Source organism: Typopeltis vanoorti, chromosome 22, assembly GCF_054136105.1.
Source record: "Typopeltis vanoorti isolate ZY-2024b chromosome 22, IOZ_Tvanoo_1.0, whole genome shotgun sequence".
Lineage (NCBI taxonomy): Eukaryota > Metazoa > Arthropoda > Arachnida > Uropygi > Thelyphonidae > Typopeltis > Typopeltis vanoorti.
The window spans coordinates 10,282,501-10,302,956 of NC_143570.1; the positions used below are offsets into that span (position 1 = coordinate 10,282,501).

Sequence of the window (20,456 nt, forward strand, 5' to 3'; positions counted from 1 at the left end):
TGCCTTACAACAGCTCTCTTTCACCAAAACTGGCCAAGATTATCAAGAAATTTAACCTCAAAACTTGCTTCACTACGCTTCCAAAACTTCGTTCATTATTTAGCAAACATAAACAGAAACATCTTCCTACTCAGTTTCCAGGAGTGTACAAGATTTTGTGTGATTGTGGAAAGCCATACTATGGACAGACTGCTAAATCCATCCTTCTACGTTTGGATGAACACGGTAGAGATATCTCCTATAACAGGACTAGAGCTAGCGCTCTCTCTAGCCACGTTCTCTTTTCAGCTAACTCAGACGAAGGCCGCCAACACATTGTAAACTGGACTCAAACTTCTAACATCCGTGTGTGCTACGATGAACTCGAAAGAAAGATTGTCGAATCCAGGGAAATTTCTCTAGATTCCTCTCATATCAACAACAGCCTGAGTTACAATCTCTCTGGCGCACTCGCGACAATGCACAGTATACGTTTGTTTGGAACTCATACTCTCATTTGTTTTTCAAACACGCTACTGTCTTTTTATACTTGTTCTGTTATTACAATTTTAAGTCTCTGTAATTTTTTATATACTTCTTTGATTGTGATACCTGAGGATGTTGATCTATTCAACGAAACTAGTAAACTAGTAGTATCTTTTTAAATATATCTTGTCATCTTTTTATCTCTCGGTAACAGTCATTAAAGATTTTCCATAATATTCCAACTGAGTAAAAATGAATTCACATAATATATATATAGCATATATATATGTATATGTGTATATATATATATATATATATATATATATATATATATATATATATATATATATGCTATATATATATATATATAGCATATATATGTATATATATATAGCATATATATGCTATATATATAGCATATATATGCTAAAGTGAGAAAATAGATAAATTAATTTAATGGAGCACACAACATGTTTCATCAAAACAACTTCTTCAGGTTTGGTAACACATAAAGCAAATTATAAAAACACTGTGCCATTATAATAACAGACTTGTAAATTAAGTTAAGTTTGAAATGTCCAATTCAAACTTAACTTCAGTTTACAAGTGTGTCATTATAATGGCACAGTGTTTTCATGGTTTTTTAATTTGCTTAAGTGTTACCACACCTGAAGTTGTCGTTTTTAACGAAACATGTTGTGTGCTCCATTAAATTAACTTGTTATCTATTTTCTGGATTTCAGTCAGTCAAAAAAAAAAAAAAAAAAAAAAAAAAAAAAAAAAAAAAAAAAGGATGAACATATATATATATCAGCACTTTCAGATAATCCTGACATTTCACACACACACAATTATAAATATTCTCAGCAGGTTTCAACTCAATTATACTACACATTTTCATGAAAACTGCTACAAAAGTACTCACAGGTTCAGCAAAAGCATTGTCCCAGGTGACCGTTGCCCATGCATGAGGTTCTTGATTACCATGAACTATTACAACAACTGGTAGTGATAAAGTCTAAAATGAGAAATGAGGCAAGTGTAAAGACAAGGAGGGCAAAAATGTAATTAATTTGTTGGAAGAGAATGTCTCAAGAATATGGCATATATAAAAAGGTAGAAAAGATTGAATACTACAATGAAACAAAATGCATCACCCACATTATAAATGTAAATGGCATTTACCATGAAATCACTTTAAGTTTACTTTTATATTTAGTAAAAACATAGATATATATTGGAGTAGAAACATGTTTATTTTTCCATATCATGGTTGAAATGTAGCAAGGTTTCATCAATAGTATTATACAGACTGATATAAACATCATTATTCTAATATCGGCATCAACTGCTTTGATAATTATTCTAATATAGTAAGAAGGATAAATCTTTAATATCACCTATTACACTTCTTTCTTGATTCATTTACATTTTATCTACAACTGTATTCTTGTTTTTGTGTAATTTTTGCACATTTATTAAGTACTTTTATTTGCAATGGGATAAGAATTGGAAAACCAACTTGGTATGAAGAATGAGAAAGTTATTTTTTTTATTCACTAAAACAAAGTATTATTGTTGTTCCATAAGTTTGTTATATAGTAAATGTAATAGGTTTTCTATTTTTCACAAACTTCTTCCTCTCGTAAAAGAGGACAATCAGCCAGAGAACACACAATTAATACACACTCCTGAGTTCTGGAACATTACAGAAGTGACCTGCAAACACAGAACTATAATGATTTGCTCCGGAGCAAGTACCTAAGCATGAATTAAAAATTATCAGCAATACTTTCTTAAAAAATGGCTACAGCAAAAACACTATCTGAAATTCTTCAAAAGACTGTATCTAAAATATTTTAGATCACAATAAAACAGTAGCTATTCTATACATTAAAGAAATATCAGAAAAACAAAAAAAAATAATAAGAAGAAGAATACTACACAAATAAAACCATAATCCCACCTTAAGTTTCCTGCAAAATTAAAGAACTTATTCAAAGTCTCTAAGGATCCTCTTCCTTCCCTGACTCACAATGAAGTGTACTGTATACAATGTACACAATATTTGCCTTCTACAGGCAAAACTTACATATGCACAATTCCTATCTAAAAAAGGAATGTAAAACGACACATTAAATTTAATAACTATGGTAAATCTGGACTTTCTGATCATGCCTTGGATATTCTAAATATAATCAAATGGAAAGGCACCTGATCCTTAAATCACACCAAAACTTGGTATAAGCACAAATTTAAAGAGGCCTGTGAAATTCTAATCAACTACCCTAATCTCAATAATAATGATGGCCTAAAAATCTCAAGAATATGGATTTCTCAAAATTAGTCATACTGATTAGGCTACTATTATTGCTGTATCATTAAGGATATTATGAATTTGATCACTGACCATGTAAAACAGTGTAGCTCTGGTGTAGTCCACACCTACACCACAGCTTAGGCCAATATAACAACTAGTTGACCAAATCGGTGATAATTTGGTATACTGTTCAAAATGTAATAACTTGTTTCCTCTGTGCACACACAAACACACATGTATAATACTTGAGATTATGACCTTAACATGAAGGCTGAAACACTGGGAAATTAAATTTATTACTCTTAACATTGTAATATTCTTCATAATTTTGCCAAAGGAATGATGATCGCAATGTAATATTAAAAGATAATAATTTATTATTATTATTATTATTTACTAAAATAAAGAGCCAAAAGGCTTCAGTTCAGCGAGTAGCATTAGTATGGACCACTTAGAAGACACAGGTGCCACCCAAGTGTCTATAAATTTGCCTTTTATTGGTCCATTTTGATAAGGTTTCACTGACCTGACAGCTGTTTTGAACTAATTGGTTCTCTTCAGAGATCAAGTAGAAACCTTAAGAGAGCAAAAACTCTCATTCAATTAAGGAACATGAGGAAAATACATACTAAGGGAAATACATCTCTCTCTTACATTTTAAGTTCCTTAGTACTGAACGAGAGTACTGAACAACAGTTCAAAATAGCTGTCAGGTCAGTGAAACCTTATCAAAATGGACCAATAAAAGGTGAATATATAGAAGCATGGGCAGCACCTATGTCTTCTAAGTGGTCCATACTAAGGTAACTCGTGAATGCCAGGGAATGTATTCCTGTAAGCTATTCTAGTCAACTTACCTTACAAAATTTTCATAGTTGCTACATTTGGCTTCGAAATAATGCTGGATCTAATATCCACTTGACTTATATATTATTATTATCATAAAAAAGAGACACAAAAACAAAATTACCCTCTCAAGTGCCAAATCTAGCACATACTACAAAAAAACTTCAAATAGAGAAAATACCAAAATAGTACCAAAATTGCATTCCGGTCACAACCACAGGGCATCACCTCTGTTAATCGAGGCCCACAAAAAAACAAAGAGAGACTGCCACCAATCATCACTCATTTTACCAGCAGAAGTCAAAGAGACCACATTCTAGCAGCAAACAAGAAAACATGGCTAATGACATCGATTCTAACTGACAAAAAAAAAAAAAAACCAACTCCAATCTATATATCTGAACACTGGACTCCATACTTTAGTAATCTTTTATACCAGGCAAGGAAAACAAAAACAGAGAACAACTACAAGTTCCTGTGGACTAAGGATTCACAGATATTTATGAGACAGAATGAAAACGCTCGAGGTTTATCTAATTGCAAGAGAATCCAACCTATGCAGTCTACAATATAATACATTAACTCTCCCCATCCTTAATAATGAGATTTAAAATTAATTTAAAAACTATATCATGGAGATTGCAAATCTGGGTGAACATATCCAGTCAGAAAATATTTCAGTCTATCTATCATACACACAAATGTAAGTATAACAAAACACTGGCTTAGATTGATAAAACTGCTCAACTACACCTAGACAAACGTAGATGTACTAATATCCTGACCGAAGTTGCAATAAAAGACACAGAAACTTATGCATACAAGATTAATAACTACCAGTCCTACAACTTATGTAGACCAAACAAAAGAATAGGTGGCAGTGTAGCATTTATCAAAGAAAAACACAGTGACCGAAAAACAAACTCATTTCGAACAAGCAGAAACACTAATTTTGGAAATCACAAATAGCGACAAATATAGCATACAGATCTCCAGATAATAATCCACTCAGCTTTCTGCATGAATTAGAATCATGGCTAAGCGACAATGACCCCCATACAACACATCGGCTCATCCTAATAGGAGACATTAACATAAATAGTCTTGACCATGTTTCTCCAACCTCTAACATATACCTTGATATACTAAGCCAGTACAACATAAACCCTATCATAAACTTCCCAACAAGAGAAGAAATACTCAACAATTCACTAACACAATCATGCATTGACCATATCAATATATGGGCTCCCATCCATACATAAACCACATCAGTAATTAACGCCAAAATTGTCGATCACTACTTTGTGTCAACTTCATTTCATTATGTCACTCCTCCCTCCCTCTCTCTCAACATTGCAAAACTTGATCATATTAAAGAGCATTGTCGACAACCTTGTAAAAAATACAGACTGGAATTGCCTACTTAAAATAAATGACCCTGTAACTTTATATGAGAACTTCTAACCAATATTCACAGAAATATACTCATCTACAAACACCATATAAAAACACAAGAAATCAAATAACAACAAAAATTCATAGGGCAAAAAGATGCTACTACTATAAAAATTTTATGGAATATAATGAAAATATGAAGCAAACATGGGCTACACTTAACGAATTACTAACTAGAAAAAAGAAAACTTCACGAATATTTTATCGCAAAAAAGCTTTGGTCAGGATATGAACCAAAAGGAACTAGCAGATCAATTCAACTACTCCTTCACAAACAATATCACACAATTCAAAAAAGATAATCTACCAATGATTAACAAAAAATTATCAACACAAAGTCAACAGCAAACCATGTATTTTCCACCAGTAACAAAACGAGAACTAGAGGAAGCGCTCTCAGCTAAAACAAAGAACATCCCAAGAATAGACAAAATAAGACTCAAACCTTTAAACACACTTTGAACAAATAAATCCTATACTTCTATAAATCCTATAATCCTGGGATTCATGAACCTCATATTCGATACTGGTATTATTTCACAACAACTAAAAGCTGCGATAATTATGCCAATTTACAAATATGGCAAAAGAAATGTTACACAGAACTATAGACCAATAGCTAATCTACCAATCATCTCAAATATTCTTGAAAAAATAACATATGCTAAACTACAGAACTATTTACAGAAGTACAACATTATCTTACAAAACCAACACACAGCTTCCAGTAAACAAAAAGCACCATCACCTTATTAGAAGATATTGCCAACGCTATAAACACAGCTCTCGATAAAAAAAAGTTCGTTGTCCTTATACTTATTGATTTAACTAAAGCTTTTGATACACTTGAACATGACATACTGCTGACCAAACTACATTCAGTCTGAATAAAAGGAACAATGCATACCTGGGTCAGGAATTCTCCCTCACACAGAACACAAGTAACAAAAATAGGCACACATTACAGCCAAGCTATGCAGATAAAACACAGAGTCCCACAAGGTGCGATATTATCACCTACCCTGTTCAACATATACATTAACGATATTCACAACTTGGCCACATTAAGTAAAACGTATCAATATGCAGACAACACCGTGCTACTAGCAGTCCACAAAGACATCACAGCTCTTTTCAAAGTACCCTAAATAAAATCGCAACTTACTCCTACCAAAACTCAATTACAATGAATAGCACCAAAAGGCAGATGTTAATTATACATAATCCAAGAATCATGAACCCCACACCACTATCGCTACGCTGTCACATACTGCTGCATTAACAACAAAAATAGCTGCCAATGTTCCAAAATCATATCCATAACACATGCAAAATATCTTGGCCTTTACATAGATTACCACTGCAAATAGACAAAGCATATAGAATACTACAAACTAAACTCCACATCAATGCAGCAAAACTTTTCCAAGTAAAAGACATGATTCCATATATAACGTAAAAAAACTCCTACATCACGGTATTTACAAATTGCTACTCAGATACGGCATAACAGTTTATGTAAACACATCAGACAGCCATCTAGCGAAAATAGAAACATTACATAGGAAAATTATTTCAACAGTGATTTGGAGGCCTCACATACAACAGCCAATAATCGAAACCTTTATGGCAATGCACAAAATCCTGAGCATTAAAAATCTAAAACATTACTTAATGTTACTAAGGAATTACTTCAACAACACCTATCGTAACAACAGAGACACGTATTGCATAACACAACCCACCACAACTCTTACACCCGGAGATCCTTCAACAACTCATGTAGTTCTGTAGCGAGATCACATCTTGCTACAGAACCATATGACAATTACAGAACATTAAAACACAAACTGCAGAAGCTATACCAACACAATTAATATAGCATTCATAACTATATACACTTCACTAATCCCACTCTCTTCATAAAAGCTAACCCTAACTTCAAAGTAGATGGGATTAGCACAGCTTAACAAAATAATCCTCATTATCCAATCACCACAATTTACTTCCAAGTCACAATACCTTCATCATCATCATCAAATTCCTGCCATGTACCCTCAAGGGGTGTACAGGATATGACAGCACTACATGAAAAATTTACATCATTACTAACTTCCTATCTACAATTTTCCTCCAAATCAGTCTGTTACTTGTCAAGACTCCAACATTATCAGATCTTATATTCTTATCGTCTAAGGCACTTTGTACCGTATCAATCCACCTATATCTTGGTCTTCCTCTGGGTCGTTTTCCTGCCAACCTGGCAGAGAACACTTGTTTTGCTAATCTTTCCTCTCCCATTCTATTTAAGTGACCATACCACCTGAGATTAGCTCTGCTAACGCATTCCTGGATGCTGACAATGTCAAGTTCTTTCCTAATATCCTCATTTTTAATATGATATTGCCATTGATGCCATCTGTTCACGCCTCTAATCTTTCTCAGGACTCTCATATCTGCGGTCTCTAGTCTTTGGTCAAGTGTTTTACTTCTGACCCAGCTCTCGGATCCATAAGTTAAAACGGGTTTGAACACTGTCTTGTATACAGTTAATTTAGTGTTCCGACTAATTTCTCTCTTATTCCATATGAATTTATTCAATTGACTTCCCACCATACCAGCTTTGCTGATTCTGTTGTCGATTTCTATATTTAATTTACCATCTTCAGTAAAAATCATGCCTAAGTAACTGAAATGTTTTACTTGTTCCACAGGTTCTCCATTCACAACACAGTTGACATTTTCAATGATTCTGCCTATTTTCATTGTCTTTGTCTTTTTATTGCTGACCTTCATACCATATCTATTACAACAGCTATTCAATTTAGTCAGAGAATCTTGCAGACTTGTAGCGGATTTATTTAGAAGTATAACATCATCCGCATAAAGCAAAGAGCTGACATTAACATCTCCAATTTTGATATCAGGTTTAATACCACATTCCTTCATAATGTGATCCATATAGATAATGAATAACAGAGGGGATAATGTACATCCTTGTCTCACACCAGATTTAAAATTAAACCATCTTCCTGTACTTCCTTCAATTCTAACTGCTGACTTACAACTCAAATAAAGACTAAGTATTGCTTGATATAATGCCCCATCGACACCATATAACTGCAGGGTATTGAATAGCTTCTCTCTTGGCACCTTGTCATATGCCTTTTCCAAATCGACAAAACTTAAATACAGATCTTTGTTATATTCCCATGCTTTCTCGACTATTTGTCGTAAAGTGAAGATCTGATCCTGACAGCCTCTATTTGGCCTGAATCCAGCTTGTTCTTCACCAAACTTTTCTTCCACAATTCTTCTCAACCGTTTCTCAAGTATACTTGCATAGATCTTGCCAGGAACACTCAGTAGGGAAATACCTCTGTAATTCTCACATGCAGTTTTATTTCCCTTTTTATATATGGGTACTATGAGAGCTCTACTCCAATCATCGGGAATTCGTCCCTTAGTCCAGGCTTTCTGAACTATGCAGTGCAGCCACTGTAAGACTTTTATACCACCATACTTCAGCATTTCTGGTCGAATATCATCTACTCCTGCTGTCTTTCCTCGTTTCAAGCCTTTGATGGCTTTTTCTACTTCAAGTATGGATATGTATTCCTGACTGCATGCCTGGTCAGTGTTTTTTATCACTGTGCTGTCATCACTGCTTGTTTCATTTAGCAGTTTTTCAAAGTAATTACTCCATACTTCAAGGATATCTTTTTCTCCTGTTTTCATGTCACCTTTATCATCTCTAACTCCTTTTACAGCACTCTTTCCTCCATTCCTAAGCTTCTTCAACAACCTCCAGAATATTTTGCCACCTTCTTGATATTTATTTTCTATATTCTTGCCAAAGTCCTCCCATGACTTTTGTTTAGCTAGTTTTACACACTGTTTAGCTTTCTTACATTTGTCTCTGTATTCTGTAAGAGTAAAAGCTGACTTATTTGCCAGGAACTTTTGATATGCTTTCTTCTTTTCCTTCACTGCCTCTTTAACTTCCTGTGTCCACCAGGGAGTTCTGATTTTTTTTATCTTTGCACACAACCTCACCACATGCCTCTCTGGCAGAATCAATCAATGTTTTCTTCAGAGTTTGCCACTGAATCTCCAAGGTTTGATTCCTGTTCTCAAACTCTTTCATTTTCTTTTCAATAATCTTTCTGTATTTTAGTCTACAGTTCACATCTGAGAGCTGCTCAACTTTTATTCGCTTTAAAACTTTCTTACATGTTATTCTTTTCAATATGAAATTCAATTTTATCCTGCTTAAGACTAAATAGTGATCACTTCCAATTTCAAATCCTCTGTACACTCTGGTGTCCTGCACCAGAGTGTACAGAGGATTTGTGTACAGAGTTAACTGATAATAATAGTGATGACAATAATTATTATTGTTACTGTTATTATTATTATATAACATTCTGTAGGAAATCTAAAATATATGTGAATAGTCTAAATGTAAATAGCTGTATAATAATAATGATAACTCTTTGTCAAATTTAAAAAAAAAAAAAAAGGAAATATATATATATATATATATATATATATATATATATATATATAATAAAATGAAGTGCAGCATGTAATCATATTACCTACCTTGTATAACTATGAACTATATTTGCAAACGATCACTGTGATCGTTATTATTCTGTTATGAATTTAACATTATGCAAATTATAAAGATATTAAGAGTGAAAAGTGTAACATAAGAAATTATAGGACTGTTGTCTAAATATTATAAAATATATGGAATTTCTCCGAGAGGTAATGAGAAGTAAAAGTGATACAAAATTATAAATTTGTAAAGTTTCATTGTTCATAAGATTACAATTTCTTTTAAGGTTACATGGTGATCCGCATTCATATTTATGAATTTAGGGACACAAAACACACATGTTGAAAAAATTATTTTACTGATTAATAATAAAATAATAACTTGACATTTCAACCCCTGTATTGAGGTCATCATCAGAAGGATACATGTGTATAAGAACCAAGTTACATACTGTTGCATTCTATACAGGTAAATTAAATCTACGTTGTTAACTAATCTTTTTTCTTAGCCTGCCCTCTAGTGATAAAATACCAATAAAAACTACAATAAACTATGCTAAAGTCCTCATGTACTAGGATTCTTCTGGAATTATACAGTTCATATTGTTATATTACGATTGTTTCTGGATTTGTACAATACAGGTTGCTATTGAATGTTCAGGGGGAAAAAAAAAAAATTCAAGTCTTCTTGTATTGAGATTTCTCTTTGTGTTTGCTATCAAGGTTGCAGATGGGTCCTCCACATTCTTGGAATGGTTAGACCATCATTTTTTATTCAGATTCGGATCATGTTTGATCCGAATTCTGTGGTATGTTTGGAGTGCGTGGTCAGAAAGGCCAGTTTATGAACACAAACGACACATAAAATACCTCCATTTTGGAAAAACCGGCCTGTCTGACCATACTCCAAACATACCACAGAATTGATTGGAAAGGTACCAAGTCCCTACACTGCACCAAAACCTGGTTCGAGAGAAAATTCAAGGAAGCATGCCTCAAATATGATCCGAATCTGAATAAAAATGGTCTAACCATTCCAAGAATGTCGAGGACCCATCTGCAACCGTCATAGCAACCACAAAGAAAAATCTCAAGATTTTTCTTTGTGGCAACTTATGAACATTACACTTGTTGATATGAGACAAAAAATTGAACATTACACCTGTTCATATTAGACAAAAATATGAACATTACATTTTCTTTAGAATCTATCGAAAACTTAAAAATATTCTTACAAGAGTATCGATCAGATACAAATTTTAAAGAAGTTCTAAAACGGCAAAAGAACTGAGTGAAGAGGTGGTTGGAGAACAGGAATTTAAAACTGGTACGGAAGTCCAACGATGAAAGAAGACACGACAATTTGACTACGAGCATCATGACAAAACGACACAATCGCCAGAAGAAAAATTTAGACTGAATGTGTTTTATACACTGCTAGACATTGCAATGTGTTCGTTAATAGAATGTTTTGAACAACTAAAAACATATTATGATAATTTCAATTTCTTGTATAGATTACTACAAATTAATAACGAAGATGTACGAAAAAATCGTGATGATTTAGAGATTCTCTTGAAGGATGGCGACAATAAAGACATAAATGCAATAGAACTATATGATAAGTTATGTGCTTTGGGATATTTTTTGGAAGGTTAATTTAAATTTCGAAAATCCTTTCGATATTCTTAATTTTATTGTGTCCAATAATTTATCTTTCCCTAACTTTTCCCTAACTCTGGGATATTTTTCGGAAGGTTAATTTAAATTTCGAAAACCCTTTCGATATTCTTAATTTTATTGTGTCCAATAATTTATCTTTCCCTAACTTTTCAATTGCTTTAATACTATTAACCTTACCTGTTAGTGTAGCGAGCGGTGAACGTTCCTTTTCCAAGTTGAAATCGATTAAAACCTACTTAAGAACAAGTATGTCACAAAAAAGGTTTGTTAGTTTGGAGTTAATAGCTATTGAAAATGATATATGTGCGGAATTAGACGTTAAGACCATTATTTCTAATTTTGTGAATATGAAATCAAAAACCCTAAAATTTTAATTTAAAAAAATTTCAAGTATATTTATGTAATTTAATTTATTTTCTGTTATTCTGTAAAGATGTTATTTTTTGAATACTTATGTTAAATATTGAAAAATATTTAACATATCTGAATATTTTTTAATATTCAGATATGTTAAATATCTGAATTATTTTCTCATCTATCTTGAGTTTCTTTTATTTTCCTAAAAGATAATTCCATTTATAAAAATTATTAAAAATTTTTTACAAGTTACTAAGAATTTAGTAACTTGTAAAATGCAAGAATTTTTTAAACTTTAGCTCAAATAAATTTTAACTTTAATTAAAATTCATTTTAATTTTGTTAGTGATTCGGGTCGGTGAGAAGGCTATAATCCCTGTAGCATTATAATCAACGATTAAAGTGAAGTGGCTTTATCAAAATTTGCTTTTTTAACTTTTGAGAATTTTTTGAATATTCGGGTTTTTAACGAGTATCCTGCCTAGTCAACACTCCCGGTTTTACATTTAGCGAACCAACATGTGGCTGTTCTGTCAAAATTTATTTAAGAAATTTCAAATAATTTAAATTTTTATCATCGTAAAAGAACCACGCGCACGCCTGGATCGTTAGAGGGGCGCTTAGATAGACATTGCAGACCCTAGATCCGGCTCTGCAAATACATTTATGTTTACTGGGTGTCCTACAACATGAATAATCAGTATTTTATTTGATTTTGCAATTTATACAAGTATGCTTGTTTACCTCAAGGGCTCACTTTAGTGAGTATGGGCATGGCAAACCCAAGGTACCAGATGCTGGACCATGCCTTACTTCATGTAATATATATCTGTTATGTATATTATTTCTGGGAAAACTCCCATGTTACTCCTCTTTATAAACTATTATGATTACAGCTATTTTGCCTGCTTCAGTTTAGGAGTACCCCTGTTTAAATGTCATTGGCTATTTACTCATGGATTCTTAGGGCATTATGAGTGTAGATGTACTAAAAAGTATATGTAGCCTAAGGAATAGAAAATTGCACATACCTTTTTCTGGGTGTTGTGGCTTTTCCTCAGTCTGCGATGTCGAAAACTGCAGAGTGTGTGTGTGTGGGGGGGGGGGGGGTAGGCAGTTTGGTAGAATAAGTTAGAAAAACCCGGGTTTTTTTCGTAACATATAGAAACATATACTTTTATATAGGGTGGGGAAAAAATGAAAGGGTTAATTTTTTTAAAATAGGGAGGGGAAGGAGAAAGGTGGTTCTATTTACTCATGGATTCTTAGGGCATTATGAGTGTAGATGTACTAAAAAGTATATGTAGCCTAAGGAATAGAAAATTGCACATACCTTTTTCTGGGTGTTGTGGCTTTTCCTCAGTCTGCGATGTCGAAAACTGCAGTGTGTGTGTGTGGGGGGGGGTAGGCAGTTTGGTAGAATAAGTTAGAAAAACCCGGGTTTTTCTAACTTATTCTACCAAACTGCCTACCCCCCCCACACACACACACTGCAGTTTTCGACATCGCAGACTGAGGAAAAGCCACAACACCCAGAAAAAGGTATGTGCAATTTTCTATTCCTTAGGCTACATATACTTTTTAGTACATCTACACTCATAATGCCCTAAGAATCCATGAGTAAATAGAACCACCTTTCTCCTTCCCCTCCCTATTTTAAAAAAATTAACCCTTTCATTTTTTCCCCACCCTATATAAAAGTATATGTTTCTATATGTTACGAAAAAAAACCCGGGTTTTTCTAACTTATTCTACCAAACTGCCTACCCCCCCCCCCCACACACACACACTGCAGTTTTCGACATCGCAGACTGAGGAAAAGCCACAACACCCAGAAAAAGGTATGTGCAATTTTCTATTCCTTAGGCTACATATACTTTTTAGTACATCTACACTCATAATGCCCTAAGAATCCATGAGTAAATAGCCAATGACATTTAAACAGGGGTACTCCTAAACTGAAGCAGGCAAAATAGCTGTAATCATAATATATCTGTTATATTATTCTGTAGACTGGTCCCTCCTCTTCTTTCTTTGCTTCTTTCTCCTCTCCTTGCTCCTTCCCCCTGATGCTATTAGAGTATTCGAGGGCTAGGGGTGAGTCTTTCCTATCTTGCTAAGTCATTTTGTCTTATGCAGCCACCGAAGAAAGCAAGCTAGCCTCAATAGGTGCCGGTCCCAAGCCCGGATAAATGAAAGGTTTGATGTCAGGAAGGGCATCCGGTCGGAAAACTTCAATGCCAGCTCAAACTATGATATGAGTCAAAGAGAAAATGATATAAGGGTTAGGACGTACCCCTTAAGCGACGCGCAGCCACATGGCCCTACAGCTGCGAGAAGTGGACGAGGGCTACCGCATCAAGGGTGGGTGTGGTTAAAGAATCAAGCCCAGCAGGTGGAGAGCATATCGAGAGTGGGAACACTAAATGTTGGAAGCATGACTGGAAGGGGAAGAGAGGTGGCAGGCATGATGAGGAAGAGGAAGTTGGACATTTTATGTGTGCAGGAGACAAGGTGGAAGGGGGGGGGGGGAAAGGCAAAGGAACTGGGAGATGGATATAAATTGTTCTACTCTGGAGTGAATAACAAGGGAAGAAATGGTGTAGGAATTGTGGTGTCGGCAGAATGAAAGGTGAAGTACTGGAAGTGGGTAGAAGGAACGACAGGATCATGTGAATGAAATTGGGTCTTGGAGAAGAGCGGGTGGTCGTATTATGTGTATATGCCCCGCAAGTTGGTTGTACAGCAGAGGAGAAAGATGAGTTCTGGAACGTGTTAGATGAAGAAATGAGGGAATTGGAAGAAAATGAGATGGTGGTTGTCGGAAGAGACTTGAACGGACACAAATAGAAGACAGAATAGAGACTGTGAAAGGGTGCATGGTGGCCACGGAGTGGGAATGATGAACCAGGAAGGAGAGAGGGTTGAGGACTTTGCAGTAGAGTTTGATCTGGCAATTGTGAACAAATTGACTACATTTTGACTAGAAGAAAACATCTTAAGGTTGTGACAAATAGTAAAGTAATTCCAACAGATCAAGTAGCACAGCAACACTGACTGCTGTGTGCAGACTCTAAAATAAGATCGAAGATAAGAACCTCTGGATGCCATGGGATGAAGACAATTAAGTGGTTTCGCTTAAAAGAGGAGAGTGTGAGGAATCGTTTTAGGGAGAGGGTGTTAGAGAGGATTTCGGTTGGACTGGAAAGTGTATACAAGATTGGTGGAAACATAATTCAAAAGTAATCCTGAGCTGTGCGATCGAGGTGCTTGGTGAGACATCTGGAAAGATTAGAGAGCAGAAGGGGGGTTGGTGGTGGAATAATAATGTACAAGTGGCAGTGACAGCTAAGAGGAAGGCAAAGCAGAAGTGGGATGAGTCAAGAGTGGAAGAGGACAGAGAGGTGTACAGAGAGAGAGAAAGCAAGAAGCCAAGAGAGTTGTGGCACAGGAGGGAAGAGCCAAGAAAACTGAAGTGAATGATCAAGAGATTTCTGTTAATCTGGTATGGATGCTTGGACTCATGGCATATCAAGATCTGTATGATCAATTAGAAACAAAGGAAGGACAGAGAAAAATTTACCAACTAGAAAAATGTAGAAATAAAGCAGCAAAGGACATCTTACATGTGAGGCAGATCAAAATCGCTGAAGGAAGAGTATTATGGAGGGATGTGGACATAAGAAACAGATAGAAAATATACTTTGAGGGACTTTTGAATGAGGAAAATGCAAGGACTCACAGAGGAGATGGGCAGCCTTCTGAGGGGATGGTGTAGAACATCAGTAGAATGGAAGTGACGGAGGCCATGAAGATGATGAGGAATGGAAAATCGGTGGGATCCGACAGAATTCCAGTGGAGGCATGGAAAGCACTGGGGGAAGAGGGAATTGACCTGCTGTGGAACCTGTTCATGAAAGTTTGCCAACAGGAAAATATACCTGAGGAATGGAGGGAGAGTACTCTTGTCCCCATCTACAAGGGTAAAGGGGATGTACAAGACTGTAAAAATTACAGAGGAATAAAGTTGATGTCCCACACAATGAAAATCCTAGAAGGGTTCTTGATGGTAGATTGAGGAAGGAAGTGGAGATTGTAAAGGAACAATTTGGCTTCATGCCTGGTAGATCAACAACAGCTATCTTTGGGTTACAGCAGATGATGGAAAAGTATCGAGAGAAACAAAGGGAGCTACATCTGGCATTTATTGATCTGGAGAAAGCATATGATAGAGTGCCAAGGCAAAAAAAGTCTGGAGGTGTCTGAGGGAGAAGAAGGTGCCGGAGAAATATGCCAGGTTGTTGCGGGAAATGTACAGAAATGTGAAGACAAGTGATCGGACCTGTCTGGGACAGACAGAAAGTTTTCAAGTAACAGTTGGCTTGCATCAAGGGTCAGCATTAAGTCTGTTTCTGTTTAATATTGTGATGGAGGTGATAACAGAGGTGAGAGAAGATGCACCTTGGACAATGTTGTATACAGATGACATCTTGCTGTGTGCAGATTCAAGAGAAGAAGCGGGAACTAAACTGGAAAGATGGAGAAAAGTACTGGAAGAGAGAGGCATGAGACTGAGCAGAAGTAAGACAGAGTATAGGTGTTGTACAGTGGGCGGCAGACAGGAGACAGATCTTGAGCTGGAAGGAAATGTCATCAGGAAGGTGAGAGACTTTAGATACTTAAGTTCAACAGTGGAAGAAGATGGAGGAGCTGAGAAGGAAGTGGGATGCAGGATACAAGCGGGTTGGAGGAACTGGAGGGAGATGGCTGGAGTGTTATGCGATAAGAGGGTGCCGATCAATCTGAAAGGAAAAATTTATAGGACAGTAGTGAGGCCAGCTATGACATATGCTATAGAAACTGTGGCCCTGAGGAAAAATAACATCAGCAGGATGGAAGTAGCAGAGATGAGAATGCTTAGGTGGATGTGCGGTGTGACCAGAAAGGATCGTCTGAGAAATGACTATGTCAAGAGAACAGTGAAAGTTACGAACTTAGGAGCGAAAATACAGGCGGCAAGGTGAGATGGTTTGGTCATGTGATGAGGAGGGAAGAGGAATATGTGGGAAGAAGGGTCATGCAGATGGATGTGCAAGGAAGGCGGAAGCGTGGGCGGCCAAAGAAGAGATGGAGGGAGCTGGTAGAAGAGGACTTGAGGATGAAGAACCTGGATGTGGTGACAGTCCAAGACAGGAAGGTGTGGAGGGACTCATTATCAACAGTGACCCCACTTAAGTGGGAGAAGCTGCAGAAGAAGATACTTGAGAAAAAGTTAAGAAAAATTGAGGAAGAGAAGCTTGGAGAATAAGAAGAGTTCAGACCAAACAAAGGTTGTCAGGATTAGAATCTCACTTTAAGATAAATAAATGAGAAATAACAGGAATATAACATGGATCTGTATTTAAGTTTAGTAGATCTGAAAAGGGCATATGATAAGCTACCAAGAGAAAAGCTATTCAAAAGCTACAGTTATATGATATAAATAGGACATTATATCAGAATAAACTTAGACTATCTTACTGTACTTACTTCAATTCTAACTGCTGACTTACAACTCAAATATAGTCTAAGTTTATTAAGTCAGATAGGTTGTACATTATCCCCTCTGTTATTCATTATCTATATGGATCACATTATAAAGAAAAGTGGTATTAAACCTGATATCAAAATTGCAGGTGTTAATCTGCTCTTTACTTTATGCAGATGATGTTATACATCTAAATAAATCCAGTACAAGTCTGCAAGACCCCCCCCCTGACATTAGCAATAACAAGACAAAAGATAATGAAAATAGCCAGAAGCATTGAAAATATCAACTGCATCATGAATGCAGTTGATATTTTTATTTATTTTAACTGGAGAACCAGTTAAAATAAGTAAAACATTACAGTTATTTAAGCAGATTTGATATGAAGATTAGCAATAACAAGACAAAAGATAATGAAAATAGGCAGAAGCATTGAAAATATCAATTGCATCATGAATGCAGTTAATATTTTTATTTATTTTAACTGGAGAACCAGTTAAAATAAGTAAAACATTACAGTTACTTAAGCACAATGTTTAGTGATGATAGCAAATTAAATATGGAAATAGACAACAGAATTATCAAAGTTGGTATAATAGGAAGTTGTAAAAATAATCATAATTTAAAATTCTAATATTTTTACGAATTGTTAATGTTAAAATGTTTATTAGTTTTGTTTTCATAACACGCATTGTTGGCACTTGTGATGTGTCCGTTATAGAAATTGTTTTGTCAAAAGTGATATGTAAAGAAGTTAAAAAATTGATGTACTTACAAGATTTGATATTTGTATTACTTACAGGAATTTTATTGCAATTTAAAATATTAAGTTTTGTGTTTTTATGAAGACATTCTCTCTTGTTGCTAACGGAGACAATGTGTCAGCCATTATTTATACCTAACTTCTTGCTTACCAGTTTCATGGAGTGCGCATGCTCACCTAGAAGTTTGATGTGTGATTGACAGCGGACAAGTTCGGTATCGAAGCAACAAGAGAAAACAAGGATAGCGTTCAGAAGGAACAAAGTCTTCCTTTGTGCGGCCAAGTGCTGTGGAATGCAAACGCCAGTTCTACTGAGCTACAGGCTCATTTAGAACACAGGTTCAGAGGAACTTAAGTTTTTTTTTATGTGACAGTCGGAGGAAAATTAATAGTATATTCTGAAAAAGGAATCATGGAACTATTAAGTTTTAATGTGGAATAAGTATGTGGATAAATAAAAGAAAATATTGCTATATGTGTTTTAAACGGAATATTGGAGGAAACACTAATTGAAAGATTTATAGTAGATTCTGAAAAGGGAATCGTAGAACTGTAAATTTTTTTAATTGGAATAGTGAAGACTGTCAATAAGCATTTAGTGAATAAAAGAAGAATTTGCTATTTATGTTCTAAAGGAATGTTCGAGAAAACTCTGATTAGGAAGTTTCATCTGTATTAAGGATGCCGGATCTGACTATTATTTCTACTGAAGAAAAGAAACAGAATTATGTCAGGAAGAATTAATGTGTGCTACATAAGTGATGGTAAAGGATCCTGTGAAAATGAAAAATAAAGTCATATATCTTCGGAAAAGGGCCTTGACAGAGAAAGAAACTGGCTATGAACATTTTGTGATTGTGCAAACAAAGTGTTTAGTCTAGTCTTAAGTGTAAGTTTATTTTTAAAAGGCCTTGGATCCAATTAATTTGTAGTTAGTTATGTAATATTTGTTTGAAGTGTATATATATTGTTTTTGTTTTTTATTAAATGTGTTTATTTTGTATTTTGGTTTTGAGTCAGTGATTATTTGGATTCTGTAAGAAGGAGTTAAGATCATTGCACCAATTGAAGTGAACCCTTGTGCATATAATAACATATAGGTACACTCGGAAATAAATTAAAAATAATCGTTAGAAACAGAGATCATCTCTATGGTAGGATTAATATTAAGATAATATCTATGAATATCTAAATATAAAAATCCACCAATTATTAACAAAGTCAACTGAATAAATTTATATGGCATAATACAGAACTTAGTCAAAACACTAAATTAGCTTTATACAAGACAGTGTTCAAACAAGTTTTAACTAATTGATATAAGAGCTGTGTTAGAAATAAAATATTTGATTAAACATTTGGATACCAGAGATATGGAAGTTCTGAGGGAAATTAGATGAGTGAAAAGATGGCATCAACGACAGTATCGTATCAAAAGTGAGGATATCAGAAACTTGGTGTTAGTGACATTAAGGTGTTATATTTCGTGTGATGTTGTTCTTTATGTTCTATCTTAAATCCTTGTCATACTAACTAAGCCTGAAATCTCTAACTTATCTCTCTGGGGCTGCTTCTCTATTCGGAACTCGGACAAAATTTATTTATTTTAGCTGCGCCAGCCAGAGTCCTAGTACAGAAGAATTCTCGTACAAGGAAACTTTCCCAGAGTTTAAGTATTACCTAATCTTATTAAAGAATTAAGTGCCTATAGAAACTTCAACATTGCAGTCATGGCCTAAACTTTCTAAACTTTCTTTAATTTCCCCTTATTCACAGGTTCGAACTTTAGTGAGTGGTAATTTCAATCTCATGCCCAGACAAACTCAGACTTACATAGAAAAACATGTTTATTAATTATCAAGATTTCATACAATAAACTTTCACATATCAAGGTATGTCATATCAGAATTCTAATTCATTAGCTGAGCTATAAAGAACACATTAATTGTCAAAATACTCTAATTTTACATCTATAGATTAAGTAAGCACATATTTATCATGAAACAGTAATTCAGAATTCTAAGTAAAGCTTGCTAACAAAGGTCAATTCACATTCAACTAAGTGTTGCATACTCTCAGGCTTTCAGACTACTAGTCCAATATAATTAGATTAACGTGTTACTGAGCACAAAAGTCACTTAAAAGTTCTCTTTCTTCTCAAATCAGAAATCTGTTCTTCTCTCTTTGCCCCAATACTAATCGTTACAAGAATAAGGACTTTACTGTACTTTACCAGTGTCCTGAGAGGATATCGCGTTTCTTTTCGTCCGTCCTTTGTTGTCAGATGTCTTTCTGCTTTATCGAGTTGCGTCCAATTGGAGATTACGCTGATCGACACAAATTGCCATTCCTTGCACTTTGCCGCATATACGCTCGTCTACTGCAGCGGTTCCCAAACTGTGGGCCTCGGCCCCCTTGGGGGGTTGGGGGGGGGCGTTAGTTTTGTTGGGGGGGGCGTTAAATAATGAAAACAA

At 35.0% G+C, this 20,456-nt stretch overlaps 1 protein-coding gene across 5 annotated transcripts in view; it reads right to left on the bottom strand.

Annotated features, from left to right (window-relative positions):
• Stat92E (Signal transducer and transcription activator Stat92E) overlaps positions 1 to 20,456 on the bottom strand; it is a 477,065-nt gene that overhangs the window by 162,579 nt on the left and 294,030 nt on the right. For all 5 annotated transcript variants that reach the window (XM_090412268.1, XM_090412269.1, XM_090412266.1 and 2 more), the window contains one exon: positions 1,391 to 1,483. In XM_090412268.1, coding sequence (XP_090268394.1) covers positions 1,391 to 1,483 — 93 coding nt within the window. The remainder of the gene's footprint in view (positions 1 to 1,390; positions 1,484 to 20,456) is intronic.